The sequence below is a fragment of the Musa acuminata genome, chromosome BXJ3-6, assembly GCF_036884655.1.
Source record: "Musa acuminata AAA Group cultivar baxijiao chromosome BXJ3-6, Cavendish_Baxijiao_AAA, whole genome shotgun sequence".
Taxonomy (NCBI): Eukaryota; Viridiplantae; Streptophyta; class Magnoliopsida; order Zingiberales; family Musaceae; genus Musa; species Musa acuminata.
The window spans coordinates 28019561-28039816 of record NC_088354.1 but is presented as its reverse complement, the minus strand read 5'-3'; the positions used below and the strand labels follow the sequence as shown (position 1 = coordinate 28039816).

At 38.9% G+C, this 20256-nt stretch overlaps 3 protein-coding genes across 3 annotated transcripts; 1 reads left to right on the top strand and 2 right to left on the bottom strand.

The window, feature by feature from the left end:
• Positions 1-943: 943 nt before the first annotated feature.
• LOC103988808 (UDP-glucose 4-epimerase 1) lies at positions 944-9111 on the top strand. The gene is made up of 9 exons (XM_009407449.3): positions 944-1279; positions 2282-2331; positions 3798-3933; positions 5225-5326; positions 5423-5650; positions 6095-6176; positions 7984-8066; positions 8359-8450; positions 8652-9111. Exons 1-9 carry the CDS (start codon positions 1097-1099, stop codon positions 8743-8745), a joined length of 1050 nt encoding a protein of 349 aa, XP_009405724.1. The 5' UTR covers positions 944-1096; the 3' UTR covers positions 8746-9111.
• Positions 9112-10372: 1261 nt separating this feature from the next.
• Positions 10373-13249, bottom strand: LOC103988807 (phosphatidylinositol 4-kinase gamma 4-like). The gene is made up of 3 exons (XM_009407448.3): positions 12868-13249; positions 11115-12427; positions 10373-10959 (listed from the first exon to the last, which is right to left on the bottom strand). Exons 2-3 carry the CDS (start codon positions 12417-12419, stop codon positions 10582-10584), a joined length of 1683 nt encoding a protein of 560 aa, XP_009405723.1. The 5' UTR covers positions 12420-12427; positions 12868-13249; the 3' UTR covers positions 10373-10581.
• Positions 13250-15082: 1833 nt separating this feature from the next.
• On the bottom strand, positions 15083-20166 carry LOC135641198 (E3 ubiquitin-protein ligase SINAT5-like). Its single transcript, XM_065156384.1, has 3 exons — positions 19814-20166; positions 16062-16448; positions 15083-15706 (listed from the first exon to the last, which is right to left on the bottom strand). Exons 1-3 carry the CDS (start codon positions 20009-20011, stop codon positions 15350-15352), a joined length of 942 nt encoding a protein of 313 aa, XP_065012456.1. The 5' UTR covers positions 20012-20166; the 3' UTR covers positions 15083-15349.
• Positions 20167-20256: the final 90 nt, after the last annotated feature.

Genomic DNA, 20256 nt, shown 5'->3' with positions numbered 1-20256 from the left:
GCCCGTAAAGGATGCCAAAGACGTCAGCTTTCGTGCATCAAGTCAAAGAGGACAAGTGTTGAGTGCAGATCCTGCTTGCCTTCGTCAGCAATGAATCAGATTGGTGGCATTCATTTGATGAAGTAAAAAAAACACAGAGTTTCTGAGCTCATCATCAGAGTAGGGATTCTAATCAAACAAGAAATGTCAGAAAATTATATAAGAAAAAAAATATATGATTAAATAGTTAGATGCCATTGATTTTAATCGCCATGCAAATTGTCTCGACGTGTTTGACGGCCGATTCATTGTGTTGCGTGGTTTCTCGGAAGCCACCGTTGCTGCTGCTGCTGTCTTCGACGCCACGACGCCTCCATTGCTTTCTTCTCGTCCCAATCCATTCCGCACCTCCGCGGACACGCGTCCTCCGCTCGGCTCGTTTTCTTGTTCCTTCCCTCACCGCCCCCTGCCAAAGGTCGGTCGATAAGTCTCCCCAACCAGTCGTCGTCAACGAGAACCACCCGCTCACGCATCCTCGGCCGATATGCAGTCGTCATGAAGGTATGCCTGCGGGGATGAAACAAAATCTACGACCTGTGGCGTCGGTCAACCTCCGGGAGGCGATACTTATCCGTTTATCTCGTCAAACCCGTACGAACTACCCGTTCCCTTATTGGATTTAAAAGTGGGACCCGTGTTTTATGCCAGGTCGGCAGGGGTTTATAAACGGGTGAGAAATTATGTCGTGCTACTCTTGCTCGACTATCTACCTGGTTTTTTATTGGACACAGGTGTGGGGTCCACGTGCTACACACTGCACCAGGTCAGCGAGTAGTAACAATCAGTAAGGAAACGTAGTCTGGGAATATTCTCTCGACGATCCCAAAGCCATTCCCATCGTGTCATATTGGCGGTCAAAACGGAACCAAACGGCGAACGTATAGTGTTCTATATACAAACCCGACACTGTCACTTCCAATTCAATTGTCCGCTCCCGATTCCCTCTTCTTCGCTCTCCTCTCCCACGTTTCTTTCCCCTCCTCTCCTCGTCCTACCTCTCATCCCAAAACCCTACCTTTCGCCTCGTTTTCCGCTGCCTCAGTCCCGCTCTCCGGTCATGGCGAGGCGTGTGCTGGTCACGGGTGGTGCCGGATACATCGGGAGCCACACCGTGCTGCAGCTCCTCCTGGAAGGGTTCTCTGTCGTGGTGGTGGATAACCTCGATAACTCATCGGTCGTCGCCGTCCAGCGCGTCGCCCAACTCGCCGGCGAATTCGGCAAGAACCTCGCCTTTCATCGGGTAATCGTCGTCTCTTGTTGTGTGACACGTGGGGCGGAGACTGGGTTTTGGGTATCGGATTTATTTTTAATGGAGGTGATTTATTCCTCGGATTTATTTTATTGAAAGACCCCAGTTTTGATGGACCTTCATCGTGATGATTTGGTTGTCTATCTTTTCTCCCGAAAGCATCGAGCAAAATCGAAACTTTTGGTTAGAGATGGCCCATTTGGCTCTAGTTTCGGTTTGGATTCGGAGGCTCAGAAAGTCGTAGAGTACCGTATCCTTAGGGATGTGTGGATTTTTCACTTTTGATGATTTGGAATTTTTGGTCGGTGACCGCGTATTCTAGTTAGTGACTTTGTAAAATTAGGGTTCTTGGCATATTTCTGTTGCAAGCGTTCTTTCGCCAAATCAGGCAGTTGTGTGGTATTTACTTTCAAGTTGTTTCGCTAAATTCACCACCATTCTTTAATTATTATTTCAGTTGCTCAATAAAAATGTCTCACCTCAGCTTTAGTTATTCACAAAATAATGTTTTTTCGATGATAGGAAATAGCTGTACTCTTGCTGAACCATTTGACTTGATCCTATATGTTATAATTCCACTTTTTTATTGGAATGAGCTTTAGCTGCTATAGTAGGATTAATTTAATCGTCATAATCCTTGCACGCATTCTCTTATTCTAAACAAGATAATGAAATGGTTGGTTTCTGTTTTATTAGTTCCACGATTTGACTAAATTTTTTATTTGTTTCTAGAAGTTGCTTTCTTGAATATTTTCCTGATCCATAATAAGGTTCCATGAAAATGAAACATTTTATATTTGTTATCACAATTTCTGGTCTCAATTATATCAAGGCGGGCTTGATTTGTGATGGTGTTTTTCTTGTGGTTGCCTATATATATTTTGTTTCTGATCCTGTTGTCCTCATGAGTTTGATTATGCTTCATAGTGAATGCAAAAGTAGCAGTTCTTTTTTCATGGATTTGATTGCTATATTATGCGGATGCTTCTGCAGTTTGACATTCGAGACAAGGAAGCATTGGAAAAAGTTTTTGCTACATCAAAGTAAGTGTTTTTTCGTTGATATTTATACGTAAGTCGTTTGATCACTTACATTAAGTTGGCACCTTGTGTGGTTTTCTTGATGGTCATGTCACATTGCTTACTTGTTAATTTTTTAAATATAAGAACTTATGGCATTATTTAAATACTATTTTATTGGCATGAAATGTGACTTTTGATTGGTAGAATACATTTTAGGCAGTCAATATTTGGTTTAGAAAGGAAAATTGAGCTGTTTCAGTTGAAAGTGGGATATTTTGGGTCTATCCTTAAAAATTAGTAAAAGTTCTCTGTTCGTTGTAGTTATGTTCCGGGTTTTGATCTAACGTCTAGCTATCTTAGTTATTAAGTAGCTCCTCATTCCATTTCTTACCAATTACGTCTGTTGTTTGGGAATTGAGCAAATTTAGTTAACCAGCACAAAAATCAAGAAATCATGTGGGAAGTCAAACTTTCTTAGAATTAACACTTGAACCAAAATTGAACCTAATTGATTTCTTGAAGTTATGCATTTGATTGATAAATATAAAGGCAGGTACTATCATGAGAATCAGTATATGGACATTTATTAGGTAACATACTGTTAAAAACTATTCCTATATCTTTAGACTAATGGACATTTATTACCCTAAGAACATTTCACACATTTTTTTCTTTTTGCTGATTATCCTTGTTTCTGTCGACTGATATCCCAAATCTCTCAACCTAGAAGAACAGAAACGAAGATTGGGCTTCCGTGTAGGTTGCGATTGGCCAAAGTCATAACAGATAGAGACACTTAAGCTTTATGTGGAATAATTAGGTACCATGCAGAATAGATAGGTACCAGAGTTTGATATTTTTATAGTCATGAATCTTTTCATGTATTTGTCTCTTGATCCAGTTTTACATTTTTGTGATTAACATTCCTCTTTGATTAAAAGGATTTTAGAACGCAGTAGTCAGATACTTTATGTGGTTGGAATGTTGGATATCAAGACAGCAATATGTACAACAAAACTATCATTGTTGGGATGAGGATAATGAGATGAAAGTGTGGGATCATCAGAAATGACATAATAAGTTCTTACTTTTATGAATTATGTGGTATATTTTAAAATAAGATAAAATCAGAGAGAATCATTTAAAATGGTGCCAACATATCCTAAAGAAACCTATAAAACCTTTGTTAGATGAGGTTTACCATTGTAGTAGTATGAGGAGTGGTAGGAGACATAAGAAAGTTTAATTAGAAAAATGTAAAAAAGATATGTGACTTCTCTTTGTTGAACTAGTGATATTGCTCTAAATAGAACTCAATGGCAGGGAAAGATCATTGTGGTCAACCCCAAATAGTTGAACATGGCTTCCTTTTGTTATTATTATTGTATTTCTTAAATGTGAATGTCAGTGGATTTCTTCATGTAATTTTCAGAATCTTATGTTGAGTTTATGTTCTTCGTGTATGAAGCTATGATTTTTGTCATCAGGTTTGATGCTGTTATACATTTTGCTGGTCTAAAGGCTGTGGGTGAAAGTGTTCAGAAACCTTTGATTTATTATGAAAATAACATCATTGGTACAATTACTCTCTTGGAAGTAATGGCTGCACATGGATGCAAAAAGGTATTTCTCTGGATAAACTTGATTTGTTGGCCAAGATTTTTCTTCTTAGAAGATTGTAAAGAAAAACAAAACATTTAGAACATCATTACAAATTCTTCAGTGTTCTGAAACAACTTATCTCATTCTCAATGGTTGTTCACATGAATTGTTTTTTCTCAGTTGGTGTAGCACATCGATTTCTTCACTCTGCCAGTTATGTAACTAATAAGTAAAAGGAGAAGGTCCTATGCTGTTTCAATAGTTGGATCATTGAAGAAGCAAAAGCATGCATGCTTGTTATACACTGAATGCACATTTTTGTTTTCCATAATTTCTTGTGATCAAAGGAATCTTATGGATTACACTCTGCCTCCTTTTTTCCCTCATAGTTGGCCACATGACCACAGGCTGGGCCAATGTGCCTTGTCTGTTTTGCCATGCTTATCTAGTTTTTGTGGAGAGCTAAAACTTGTTATTTAAATAGCAAATTTCTCAAGATCTTGATAGAGAGTATCATGTGCCATTTAACATTTTATGGTGTCAAATTGTGAGAGGTATACATTGAGACAAAGATCAATTGTTCATGTACAATATTATCCTAAATACAGATTCTATCAGGAATGAGGTCATGCTATGGCCTTGCGTTTCTATGCTTTAGTAATAGCCATATCTATATGGCTACTCCTTGCGGACTTGATAACTCTCATACTGCCGGTGTCTTTTTGTGTATACCGCTTTCTGTTCTACCCAATAGTTCTTTTGAAGTTTATGGAATGGGCACCTCAATGGGCCCCAGAGGCATTCAAGGAAGGCTACTTTAGTTCGGGTATACTTGCTACGGTCCTTTCATAAACCTTCTCTCATGGGCTCTTACACATATGACATACCTGACCTTTTGGGCATTCACATATATCAGGGTTGTGAAGGAACCACACCACATAGGATGATGAGACACAAACTAGTTTTCATGAGATAGCCTTTTAAGTTGATATTTGATAATAAATATATATTAGATGAATTTATATTTATTTTCTTTTACCATAATGATTAATGCAATAGACATTTGTTAGGATTTGTTTTCTTGATGATTTCCTTGTTTTATATAAAAATACATGTAACCAAGAAATTGAACTTTCTTTGTAATTATTGTTATGTGATAACCTTTTTATGTAAATTAATTTATATTTTTAAAGTATCTATTTATGACCTTTCTGATGAAATATTGGCTTTTGGGGTCACTGTTTCAGTGATATGAATGTACATATATTTCACCATTAAAGCATTTGGGTGACTGATTTTTCAAACTTCTCAGCTGGTATTTTCATCATCAGCTACCGTTTATGGTTGGCCTAAGGATCTGCCCTGTACAGAGGAATCACCTTTATGTGCAATGAATCCATATGGTCGAACCAAGGTTCCTTCTTTCTTCTTTGCCTACATTTTATTTTTCACTTTTTACCTTTATGTACCTATTGGTGTGATCTGAAGATTTTTATATCAATATTTGCAGCTTATGATTGAAGAAATATGTCATGATATCCATCATGCAGATGGTGATTGGAAGATCATGCTACTAAGATATTTCAATCCTGTTGGAGCTCATCCCAGTGGACAAATTGGTGAAGATCCTTGTGGAATTCCCAATAACCTCATGCCACTTGTCCAGCAAGTTGCTGTTGGTAGGAGACCTACACTTGCAGTATTTGGAAATGACTATTCAACCAAGGATGGCACAGGGGTATGTTTTTCATGAATTATATATCATTTTTATTTATTTTTGGTCTCTTTAATGTTTAAGTTGTTTAAGGACATGTACTCAAATATTGTGATACTTGGTTTTATCCTACTGGAACCAGCTTGACAGAACAATCATCTTAATTGAAGCAAGTAATGGAGCTTAATTTATGATATTGATTCTGTTGTTAATGTATATAGCATTAAATTTTATATATTAGTTCTATGACTATTTTGGATGAAAATGTGCGTTTGAGAAACTGTAGATTTACTTATAGTGCAGATTTTGATAGATTTACTTATTCATATGTTGCTGTCAAGTATTCTAAATATACAACATTAGTATTATCTAATGCAGAAACTGCTTGGTTCAAGGGCCAAAAATTTTATTGTTTTAGTGCTAGTTATTACAGTTTTTCTTCTTATGGTCATCACAAAATGGCTGCAGGTAAGGGATTACATCCATGTTGTTGATCTAGCAGATGGACATATTGCAGCCCTGCAGAAGTTCTTTGAGGACCCCAACATAGGTACGTATTGGATGCAATTAAAATTTGTAGTACTTTATGTAATTGCTGGCCCAAATACTTTTTGTAAATTTCTTGATTACAGCCATTATTTACACATTTGCTTATGGTGAAGTTTAGGCTATTTACTATTATTTACACATTTGGTGTTTGCAACTTATAAACTTAAGATATATAGTTCAGACTATTGTTTATTCTTCAGGATATATAATGTTCAGCAACATTTTAGGAAGTAATGCTTACGACCTAACACCAACTTTCACCTGCACTAAATATTTGACTATTACCCAAGCAACCAGTGTTATAGGTCCTGTTTATACTTATATGCATGGAAAGCTAGGTTTTGGTAGCTTGAATTGTTGTTTGGTGAGTCTTTAAAGTTGAAGTTGTGTAAATAAAAACTAAGTTTGTTAATGATCACTTTTGTTGTTTTTGGTTTTTTTTTTTTATGGAAAGTATGACATGGTCATTTTTTATTTTTTTTTAAGTGATATAGGATGTTACTGGTTGCTATACCATAATATATCAGTATTATACCGATCTGATTAATTTCCAAAGCCAACACTGGACCTAGATTTAAATCCTTGACCCACGTACCCATTTTTCACAAATTTTTCTCAGTTTGGTTTAGGGTTGTTGTTTCACCCGGTTTGGCTCCTCCTGATTGGTATTTAGCGGTGTCGCAGTTTAGTTAGTGTCAAGCCCAAACCAAGACGCGGACTACCTCCATTTTGGATGGTCTGGTCCGACATATTAAAAAAAGTAAAAAAAAAAACTATATAACTCATAAACTGTTGGTTTATGTGAGCCCTCTTTACTGGCCTGATGTTGCCCGCTGCCCATCGTGTGCCGCTAATTTCAGGTACACTTCCTCTTCTTCCTTTTCTTCTCTTATTTTTTCTTCCTCTTCTCCTTTTGCCTCCTCTTCTTGCTTGTCGTGTGCACTGATCATACATATCGGTCTGACCAGGGACCGATACAGGTCCAGTATGAAATTGCAAACATTGTTATTCCAAGCTTGTGAACATATAGCTATTGTGTTGTCAAGTACCGAATGTATCTAAATGGAGAATGTCTCATGGATCATGATTTCCGTTGCTATCCAAAGTCTATACTATCTCTGTGGGGTTTGCTATGGGTCACCTGTGTGTCATCTGGGTTATGGATGATAAAAGCATTTAGCATTCTCAACATCATGTGGCTTATATTTTTTGAAACTCAGCTCGTGCAGAATTATGCAGCATAATTATTATTATCATTGTCATCTGAATCTTGTATCATCCTTTCAGAGTCAGGTATGATAACTATGCTTCAACTTGGTTCAATGGAAGATTTTAATATTCCTAGAAATCTTAGCACGCCATTAACATTTGCCCTAATGCTACTCTTATCTACTTGTGCTGAAATAGGCTGGAACAGTTTCGTATATGTTCGACAACATTAATATTTTCTAGAGTGAGACATTCACATTAGTCCTTTCTTATTTGGGCTTACATTAGCATTTCTGTTTTTAATGAGCATGATTTATGATATAGAACTTTTATTGTGCTTTAACATGCTTTGTTAAAATGGAAGAGCTTTTAGTATTACAGACCAAATACAGGACAGTAAGCACCTTCAAGCGAGGTGACTCATATAGTTAAAGACATGGATTAACAATTTAATCTTCAAACACCACATTTGATGCCTAACCATCAGTGTTTATCTGGATATTTCACCATGTTGGTTTTTTAAAGCATTCATGTATTGATTCTTAATTGCTTGCAAGGCTTTCGATATGTTTAATCTGACAAAGTACTGTAAGCTGCAGGCTGTGAAGTTTATAATCTAGGAACTGGAAAGGGAACATCCGTATTAGAAATGGTGGCAGCATTTGAGAAGGCTTCTGGCAAGGTATTACAGTTTCAGGCAACATGATTTATTAAGATGAAGAAAAACGACTGGCTATTTGAGCAATCGTGTGTAATTAGGGTAGGATAACTTGATATTGAGATGCATATCATGAATTTCATTAGATGACTCAAATCAATTCTCTACCAAATCTTCTGCTTTTGAGTAAAATGTGTTGTGTTGTTACCTATTGCTGGCTGAAGGATTCTGGATTGGAGATCAGTCAAGCCACATGGTGTTAGTATGCATGCTCTGTCTTTCTTCTATAAGTCTCGACTTATTAGATTATTTTCAGAAAATTCCTCTGGTCATGGCTGGAAGGCGTCCTGGTGATGCTGAAATTCTTTATGCATGCACCGTCAAAGCAGAGAAGGAACTCAGTTGGAAGTATGTACTTTATGCTTCAGTTCATGCAGTAATACTTGACATTCTTGTAGGCCAATTCTCTCATATTTTTTGTTAATGTTGTTAGTCATTGTTTCTTAGTATGACTGAAGAATCCATTCCTCAGCTCAATATGTTATCATTAGGGTTCTGGTTGACAGTGTTTAATTTCTTGTATGGATGTTGAAATGATGGCTACTGCAGAGCAAAGTATGGCATCGAAGAGATGTGCCGTGATCAATGGAACTGGGCTACCAAGAACCCCTGGGGATACAGATCACCTGACCCTCCTAACTGAAGAAGCTCTGCAAATTATAACACCAGTCCTTCAATGAATTCAGAGAGATTACTAATTGTGAACTTGTAAATATGGCATAGGTGCAGCTGATTTGTCTGTTATATAATGCTTCATGAATAAATATGCTTCTGTTATGACAAAAGCATTATAGTCAAAAGGATCTTTGCTTTTTCTTCCCATAGGAATTTTCTTTCAGCCTCTTAGATACTGCTCCCTTTTTTCTAAATTCCACTGGATAGTTGATCTGAGGCTGGTGAAAGTTTAGAACATGTGTAACAATGATTTGTCCAATGACTGGTGACAGATGATGATATATGTGCTGTATACCTGGATGCAGAATCTAGTAATCATGAAGTCTTTCGCATCGCCTTTGTTGTTATTACCTACTGAGATTACAACTCTGTTGCTTGAAACTGTTCTTGACTTTTTATGATTGCTGATGTAAAAGCTTGCAGTGTCTCCCAAATGATTCAAAGCAATGTATTTGTTTGTCTTTTATCTGCCACTAAGACGGATTCAGTCAGGAATTTCCATTTTGGTAGTTAATGTTTGACTTTGCTCTTCTCAACCAAGGATGAACAATTTTTTGAAGGTGGTGTCTGTAAATAAAAGTTGCATAATATTTTTTGGGTCATGGCAGGGGAATTGAATTCTAGTGAAGTGAATTGTTATGCTTTATGCTTGTGCGCTTCCACAAAGAGGGTTTCAAGCTCATGTATATTTTGATAATGGCTTTTCTTAGATAATTCTCTCTCTTCAAAGTGCAAATGTTGTGAATTCTGTTTTTTTTTTGGTTTTTTGTTTTTTTTGTGAATGGATTTATAATTTACATAGTTGGGTAGCCTGGTAATGTATTTCTGAGTGTATTTTCCCATAGGGTTGAGGGTATAACTATTCGTAATAGCATATCCTTTGATCCTCCTTTTATATTCAAAATAAGCATATCTTGCTATTTTGTAATAGCAAGATATCTATTCGTTCTTCTGATACACTCGATGTCCTTTCATTCTACATGATCGATGCCTACAAAGAGGGAGTAAAGGAAAAAGAATGATTCTCCAATTTTGTGTGCATGGAATGATGAGATAGGAACCACCTAGAAAAAAAGCTCCCAAATGCAACTTAATCCTGAAGAGCATGGATTGTGGTTTCTCCTTCGTTTTTTTGCCTTGTGAATCCATCCAGCTCCGAAACCCCTTCTAATTTGATTGCAAATTTTCTGAACTAGAGAACATAACCTATATACAAATCCAAGCTGTGAATGGTATGTGACAGAGATAAGTATGAAACCCTTCACAAGTGATTTGGAACACTAGTTTAGTCTGAACCTACAATTTTGTTTCTTCAGTCTTTGTTTTAGCAGATATGGCTGTTTCCAGCCTACTATTAATCTTTGGCTGTTGTCATGAGTGCTGTATATATATATATATATATATATATATATATATATATATAGAGAGAGAGAGAGAGAGAGGGGTATAAAATATGGATCTACTAGGATTCTTGAGTATATGTTCATTCTCCCAACAACGACATTGCATGAGACATGAACTAAACAGAGAGACGCAACCATCGGCAGTCGAAAGTCGCAAGAACCTCTCGCCTCCTATGTCATGGTGAAGCATGATCACATCAACACAGGGGGGGGGGGGGGGGGGGTGGTGGTGGGGGGCATCACATCTATCTATACACTGACTGACTGCTCTCACATACATACTCGCAAACTCCCATCCGCCTTTTTCCAAGTATCAACGATGATGATATCCTTCTCCCACACATACATACACGCCCGTGGCTGCGTGCGCATAAATATAAGCCTCCGATGGGTGGGTGGGTCTATACGCTGAGTCGATCGAGATAGGCATCCATGATGTCAGAAATCGACTCCAAGAATGCGGCCTCGTCGGTGGCCGGAAGAACAGCATTCTTGGCTTGGCTTATGATCTCTTCGATCTTGGACTCTTTGTTGATGGTTTCTCTACACATTATGCTTCCGATACGATACGGAGTGAGACCTCTTTCGACGCCTTTCTTGAGAAGCATGGTGGAGATGCGAAGAGTGCGAGCGCAGTCGGGCGACATCTCCCACCCATAGAACTTTAGCAGTGCGATGTCCTGCTCAGCGTCCAGCGACTTTATGTACTCTGTGGTTTCGGAATTGAAAGGTTGGCGAGACTGAGGCCAGTAGAGCCACTCGAATGTGCAATCCTCGAACTGCATCAATCAGAAAAGCAAGCATAAATATAATATAATATTATATTTATATATGCATTGCATCATCAAACAACAAACTGTGAGAAAAAAAATTCCAGAGAGAATTCAGATCATACATAAATAAATAAAAGGTAAGTGGGTCTCTGCAAACTCACATTCTCAGGCAGGCAGTATCCATGGTCGATGGGGACCAACGCTAGCCGTCCTCCTTCCCCCTCCTTGCAGACTAGGATATTTCCGGCGTGCCGATCTGCATTTGCCAATCTAATGTCTAACACGCAGATCTTATGAACCTCCTGCGCCGGAAACTCCCGAGTCCCCATGTCTTCGCAGCTTCCATAGTTCTTCACAAACATTTGCAGTGATCCCATCTTGAAGTCTATCGCTTCGTGTTCACATCCGGTGGGATGGTTAAAGCCTCCGTCCAAGCATCGAGCCATGACGGTCGGAGGAACCCCGGCGAATCCAAAGTCCACATGTGAGAATGAGCGGCGGCCACTGACGGGATGATCAAGAATGTACGCTGCCACTTCCCTGAGGGCACCTTCTCCTACCCGTGTCCCCCTTTTCAACCCTTCCCCATTCGTCGACGGTGGAAGTCCTCGAGGGTTGTTCTCGGCCAGTGGTTCCTCGTCGATCGGCTTAAAGACGGCAACGTACTCATTGCCCGTGATGTCTTGCATGAAATAGGTTCCCCCTGTTCCTTCCGAAGACATTATAGGTGGGTTTCCCTTGTCCAGTCCAGAAAGAGTGGCGCCGAGCAGATCCTTCATCAATCGAGGCAATTCCACCTTGGGATTGACGATGACTGGCTCGATCAACGCATCCCTACGCGGAGGCCTACTGTCCGCCACCGGTGCCCTGAAAAATGGCTCCAAGTCATTCTCCACAGCTCCGGTGCCGGCTTCTGCCGACCTATGCACCAGCAGGTGGATGAATGCATTGTTGTTTGTGCATATGTTATGGATCTCCTTCCGGTCTTGAAGCTGTTTCCGAGGCCGCCCTTGGAAGACACACTGTTCATCTTCAAGATCCGCAACCTGCTTGTTGACATGACGAACGGTTCGCCCCCGGTCGACGCGGAACTTGAGTTTCTTTCCAGATGCAGTCTTCACGGTGATGACACGGAGATCTGATGTTTTGATGATAAGATGGAGGACGTTGCCATCGGCCACACCGTAGTCACGTATTAGACAATCATTCCGAGCCATCTCCCGGCCATCGAATACCAGCTTCTGCTTCTTGGCAGCAAAGCCCTTGCAGCTCTGGACCTTGAGCTTTACGGAGGCGATGGAGTCGGACTCCAACACCCGCATGGGGATGACAGGGGCACCCAGAACTGCCAGGTATATCGTTATCAACTCTGGAGAGTAAAGTGGACCTCCGGCTCCATCGGAATGGCATGTTGACAGTTCAACATCTTCCCGGATTGGCCGAAGAGTGACTCCGGCGGATGACATCCCTTTCACTGCAAGGAAAACCATACAACCGTCAGAGCTTGATTTTAGCTGCACAACCAAAAGGAAATCGTTTTCCTCTCGATTTAATCCACCCAGAACAACAAACAATAAAGCACAATCCCGTCCGAATCCTACTAGCTTCCAAGGGAAAAGAGGAAAACGATTGCAACATGGAAACAATGTGATTGCCAGAGGTCGTTAAAGGATCCGCCTTTCTAATCATCGAAGAAGAACTAAACATGGATTGCAACCAGGAAACAATGTGATCGGACAAGGATCACAAGAACACGAGCAAAAACAACCGCCTTTGTACGAACAATTGGGGTTTCAGCCAAGAATTAGCACCCGGGGATCAAAAGAGTCCAAATTTGAAAAGATCTTCAAAGAAAAACCAGAAAAAAAAAAATCACTCAACGGAGAATCGAATGCAAGGGGGACGGATTCTTACAGAAAGGGAAGAACCGAAGGCCAATGGAGGACGGAGGCCACCTTAAATCGGCAGAGGAATACAGCTGATGGAGCGCATGATCGGGTAGGGGAGGCTGCTCCAAATTTAGAGCTCCGTTCGGGGATCGATCTCGCGCTTATCTCTCTCTCTCTCTCTCTCTCTCTCGTTCCGGTCTTGGCTGCGAGTCATCCGCTTCGCTCCTCCTCCATCGTCACGGTTTAGAGGGATGACGGAGGAGGAAGGCAAGCGGAGGAGAAAGAGAGGGAAATGGCAACGGAATCGAAACGGTTGCCGTTAATGCGCGGTTCGCTCGGGCGTAACGGAGAACTCACCGTCTCGGGAAAACGAGAAAGCAGGTTAGTTAAGTCGGATCCGTTAACAAGCGGATACGGATTTTTGTGCGGATCCGATTTGATCCGTTAAGGTCGAAATGGGATATCCATCCATCTGATTCGGTACAGATTCGAACAGCAAATTAGATATTTTTGTTGTATTTGGGATGAATTATTAATACCCAAATAACTGTTTGAGATAAAATACTTAAATTAGATTAGAATAAATATGAGCAAAAAGCTAAAAAAGGTTATCGAGTTAATTTGGATTAGGATAACCATTAATTAATTGAGTCGAGAATAAATGTGAGTAAAAGTATTACGTGGATTAAAAAACATTCCATTAATTCTAGATAAAGATTAATTAAAATTATATTAAAAAAAAGTCATTTTAACAAATTTTTAGATTTGATATAGATATATCCGATCGATAAATTTTAAATATTAGCTCACGTAGTTTTGATCATGAATCACTTAAGTCCTTATGATTTACTTGTGTCTAAAAAAACCCTTATATTTTTAAAAATATAGCATATAAACCCCTCCTATCAAATCTGAGTTAATAAATCTCTTATCAAATCTGAGTTAATAAATCTCTTATCAAATCTGAGTTAACATAATAAATATGTTGACTCACAATAAATTATTAATATAATAAATATGTTAACTCACAATAAACTATTAATATAATGATCTATATAATTTAAGTTTAAAAAAGAGTTAAATCCATTTTAGTCCTTGTGGTCTTGGTGACCACTTAGCAAAAAATAGTATATAAACTCTTGCCATTAAATCTAAGTTAATAAATGTTAAAGTCTATTTATTAATTAATATAATGACATGTATAATTTAAATTTAAAAAAAATTAAGATTTATCTTATCTAAGAAGAGGAAGCGACGAAGGCAGGACCGAAAGCTCTAAGCTCAGTGATGAACATCCTCCTCTAATCAATGACCACGATCTCGATTTTTCTTTTAACTTAAATAAAAAAATTAAATTATATGTGTTATTATATTAATAATTTATTATAAGTCACCTAAACACTTTAATGTTTGTTAGAGGGTCATTTTTCGTTTTATTTTTTCTCATTATTTTTTTCTCTTTTGAACGTGGGATAATTTTTTTCCTCTCAATATATGGCTGGCAAGAACAAATACCTCGAAAAGATACACCGTGCAACTTGATGAAACCATGTTCAACGTATGTTAGCATAATTTCTGGATGCCTGGACTCGAATCATACACACATAAAACTCACAAGAATTAAATAGTTGTGTTGCATGAGTAAATCTAACATAGGTTCATGGCTGGCTCCATCTGTAACACCACCAAGCTACAAAAGAGCCACAAACATAATCATTAGTAAACATCAGAGCGATTGCTCTTCTACCATATAAACCATGTACCATTAATGTTTGTAATTCCATCAGAAAATATATTGTGTAAATTGAGAGATAATACAAGAGTTGGTATTGGAGAGTTCCAATAGCGCGTCCCTGTGCAACTCCTTCCAATGTTGCCAAAAGACTCTTGATTCGATGTCACATAACAAGAGGAAGAAAGAAAGCATATTAGGAGGACAAAAAGCCTCTGAAATAAGTCAGAGAAACCGAGTGGCAGCAAAACTCTCCCTCTTCATAGCTAATAACTGACTGATCTTGGCCTTTGATGTCATAAACAAGAGTGCATGGGGTGACAAAGCCATCCGATTGGAGTAGATTCAGAAATATAGTAAAAACCAATAACTCAAAAAAGTTCTGAAGAACCAAAACACTATACCCTTTGATCAGTTCATAATGCAAATTACCCTCCCAACTTCTGATACACAAACTCGATTTATTTTGGAAAATGACAAGAAGAAGACTACTCATAATAAACTCATCTGGAAAAGGAACAGAAAAGCTTCTTGTTTTAAAATAAAATAAAGGGAAAATATTCAAAATCATGTATCCTACTGTACTGACAGAAGATACTGTTATTAGTCACTACAGTTCCAGGATGCATGTTTTCGAACCACATAAACATCCATTCCTCTATTCACAATTATCGCATTAACGTGCATCAAAGTGCGATATGGTTACGCACCACATCGCAACCACAAAGCCACACATTGCATTGACATAATGGCACATACAAGTTTCGGATCTCACCTATAGAGACTGGGCGCACACTCCAGAGTCAGGGTTTGGCTGCTCCTTCCATATCCGGCCTGTGACACGCAGCTTCAGCTCTTTCCTGTCACCACCAGAGAAGAATAAGGCCATGTTCCTCTGTATTACAAGACCATCATGACTGTCTCGGACTTTGCGGTGGCCGTCACGGATGCTACGTGGAGTACCTTCCCATGTTAGCTTCCTGCCATTGCCCCCAACTTCAAGGCTGTAACTGAAGTTCCTTGCCTCATTTTCATCACCCATGAACCGTAGAAACGCCATGTAAACAGGAGCGATACCTAACTGGAAGGCTTCAAAGTGCAAGCAAAAGTACTGTCCAAAACAGTAAAAGACCTGGATGGCAAAAAAACACCGAGTGAGGAATTTGATTCAAAACCATATCAAAATCAGTGTGATTACAAATATTGTATTCTTTTTATGTAGGAACCGTTCCACTTTCTATATATCTCTACAATAGAATTGAATTTGTGGACTCCCAGAAAAGGCTGTAAATCTGTAAAGGGTCAATCTGGCAGTTGATGGATTCCATTTCAACAAAACATTATGAAAATTCAGCCTCCTTCCCAATCTAATCAATTTGAGTACACTTGCACACTATGAATGAAATGAAATATACTAACAATTGCAAAGTGGTCGTGAGAACTTGGAAAGTTTTGGTCATAACTTTAAAGGCCTCAAGCATACTTACAGTCAGCATCCATGTTGCATTTTCAACCTCTCGTGGATTCGACTTTACATAACGGTGATTGAATGTGCATCCGGTATGCATGTCTACTTTATGATCGTCTCTCAAATGTGCGACCAAGAAAGGAATCTCGCCAACAACTGAGCATTCGGATCCAGCATATGGGCAATTATAAGGCCTGAAGTTGCATCGTGCTTCATGCTTGAGCTTGCTGTAGTAGGGAAAGATTTCAGGGCAGCCAAGTGTGCTATATTTGCAAGGCAGCTCAAGTGATTCGGCCACCTTTTCAAGTGCTAGACACCTGATGTCCCCAAGCTCTTGTCTACAAGTAGGGCACCGGTTATGCACTCTTGATTTACAAGTTGAGCAGAGTGTATGCCCATTACGGCACTGCAAAAGTTAGAAAACATGATTTCAATACAGGAACAAAAAATTAACAGCAGCAAGAAATTTAGTAGGTGATACCAATTTATTCCTTATCACTAATAACAGGGAAACATTTATAATGCACATAAATATATCAATTGTACAAATCTTTCCTTTATCAAATTGACCAGGCACTATGTAAATCCAGGTACATAATAGGCAGCATTTATTAAATAGAATCAAGAAGAAAAGAAGCAGTTCATCTGAAAATGGTGCCTCGCAGGAATTACAAAACAGTCGAAAGGAAACTTACACATTATCTGATGTTTTCTGAAGATACATGATCATCATACTTGCTGGTCAATGACTGATTAAATTGTTCATAATTCAGAATTTGCAAGAGGAGATCTACAAGCATTGGAAAAGCATTAAACAGTTCATCTTAGTCAAACCTGAACTGTTTTCATACCTATGCATAACGTAATCAGATCAAAATGGTTGTAAGTCGTAGTGTTTTTAAAAGCACTACGCGCCAAGGTCCCAAAATGCCTGAGCGCCTAGTCGCCAACCCAAGCGAAGCTAGGCGTTCTAGAATATTAAAATATATAAAATATATAATTATAAAATATATAAAAAAATATATAATATAAAATATGGTAACAATAGTTGTAATTATCAGTTCTAAGGATTAACAATCCGCTTTTAATAGTAGTTAATCCACTTTCAACAGTTGTTATAATAGTGTGCAGTAGGGGGAGGAACCTTCGGACAGCGAGAGGAAGTTGTGGACGGTGACATCAACAATGGAGAAATCTGTGGAACTGTCCCTTGACGACGGAGGGAGCTGCACACAAACGATTAGGCAGTAGAGGGAGCTGCGCACGAGAAAAGCAGCAGTGAAGGAGCAAGATTTGAACCTTTATGTCAGCGGCAAAGGACTTAGTGGTGGAAGAGGAAGATTGGACCTTTCCATCAGCTGTAAAGAATGCAACGAGGGATCCTAGGGTTTACCGAGCGAGTCAAGGGAGGGGGGTGGGTTTCGATTTTTTTACTGTTGGGCTTAGTTGGTTTGATTGAGCCAACTAAGTCACTGCTGAATCGAACGAGAGTCCAAAATCTGGTTTGACTCATTGGATTTGATCGAGCGCCCGGGTGGCACTTACGAGAAGCACATCACCTAGACCTTGTGCGAGGCGCTTGGGCCTCGCCTCGCTCGAGCGCCTAGACGAGCACCCGAATGCCTTTTAAAAACACTGATAAATCATACAGTCATGCTTAAAACATGTCATTAGTAACAATAAAGAGATATAATAACCACAATGAAGCATCAACTTAATGGGCACAAGAGTGATCAATATGGTAGGATCCACTGGACATGTAGCCATGTTCTGCAGCATGCCCATGCCAATCATTTAGAACCGAGTATGCACATTTGTAGCAGGCACATAACTGGTCATGGCACCAACATATTCTGATATCCTGTGGTCACGGAACATGCCAGCACCATGGCAATCCTTAACTATAACAAAGCTTGCACAAAATACTCTGTAATAAACTGAGATAACAAATGCCGCAGTCTGACACGAATGATGCAATCCAAAGGCTTCAATAATTTCCAATCATACTACCATACACCTGAAGCTTTCAAATTTTGTCACGTTAAAATCACCATTCTTTTTTTCTTGACCGATCCCAACATGAAACAACAGAAAATAGATTAGGGTCGATAATTCCCAATCCAAAACTCAGTTTCGGGATTAGTCCAAATCAATCAAAGCTCTTTCAAGTCAAAGTGGCAAAACAGATCGGATCATAGAAACTGCTGAAGCAATCCTGATCTGTTAGATTTCTGTCCCACTGACAGAAAAGGCTTCTTCTCTTAATGATTTTATATCAAAAACATTGGCCCTGCTACAGATTGTCTGAAACCATTGCAACAACCTGGAATTTCTTAAACCATCAAAACAGCCAAAATTAGAACTCTCTTGGGAGATCAAAGAAACAATGCATATGTTTGACTTCTAACAATGAGGCCAATCAACTTCTGAGAAATATAACCGGGTACAAACATAACTTTACCAGCATTCCTTTACTTCCTTTGTGTGGTAGAAGTTCCCCCATACAGGATAAGACCAAGTAGGACGTAAGCAGATTCAAAATAAGCAGTTAATAGCAAACATGTTTATCCTTGCCGATAAACCGAATTAGTCTATCCGACCATGATTTAATATGTCTAAATACATGGTTCCATGAGATCATGATTATGCAAATAAGCTCTAGTTTCGCAAAAGTTGTCTATATTTTGCTAACAATTTAAAGAAACGAGATAACCACAAATCCTTCAGCAAAGCATTTAAGAGCCTAAAAACAACCCAAAAATTCCCAAGTCAAATATGAAAAGGCATCTAACCAGGTCCTCGCTCAGCTGTTACACAATGAAACGGAAAGGAAAGCATAAAGCAGACTCATCATTGCTACAACATAACTATAACCCACAAAAAAATTCCCATTTTCCAGTACTTTTTCTACCGTGGATTGCATAAACCTCAACTAGATGATATAACTGCATTCACCACATCGCAATAACTAGCTGTGAAATAAAAATCAGATCCAAAATTTTGTCAGTGTATATGCTATGGTATTTAAATCTGAATCAGTTTTAAATTGTACAGGCCAAGAACTACCAAGCATAAGAACCGATGACAGGACAAATAAAGAAGCATATCATGTTTCAGATCAATAAATTCATTTAGATCCATCAGAAGGTTTTTTCATCATTTATGTATGTCCTAAGATCAACAACGACTCTGGATCATTTAATTAAATTTTATAATCCATCGTATATGTCCTAACATCAACAACTACTCTGGATCATTTAATTAAATTTCGAATCCACATGCCAAGCAACCAATTGAAACAAGATCTATATGGCCCCCTATTTTTAATTAGTAATACAGTATCAGATCTCATTGCGACACACGTTCAAAATTAGAAACGTAGTGAAACAAGATTGACCAAATAGATGTTAACATTGCCACGGGGAACCCACAAAAGTCAAAGTTCTCTACTTACGCGCAATTAAGCCGAATCAACCTGCATCTGAGTCTTTCAACTATCATAAAGCTTCCAATTATTGCATGATCTTAATAACTATAAGTCACCACGATAACCATTCAATTACCAAGCTTTTCACAAATTATTGGCCGAAATAGCCCAAATACTTGCCCTTATTATCACATCTAACAAAATAACCAGAAAAATCACAACTATTGATAATAAAATTCCAAAATATAATGGGAAAACCCAGTGTCAAGAATGCATAATCTCGTAATCGCCCGATCACCATCACTTTGAAGACAACCCAAAATTCCAAAATACGAAATACCGACCTGATGGATCGGGGGATACATGGAGTTGGTGCAGACGGGGCACTCGAGTAGCTCGTGGACGCTGGTGGCAGGCGCGATCCCGGGGAGAGGGGGAGCGCCGCTGCCGTGTGGTTTGGGGAAGGGGTGGCGGTGCTGGGTGACCTCCTCCTCATCAAGCCCATCCGTCAATGAGACACAATCGACGCTATCCGACTCCATTCATCAAAACAGCAAGAGATCAAAACCCCTCTCCACCGCCGGACCCTCCCCGTCTCGATCGGGAGGGGAATCCCAGGGGAAAAAAGGAGAGATTTTGCAGGGAAAACAGGTGGAGAGAGAGAGAGAGAGAGAGAGAGAAGGGTAACAGGGAACTGATGAGCGAGAAGATATATATATATATATATATATATATATATATATATATATATATATATATATATATATATATATATATACACACACAA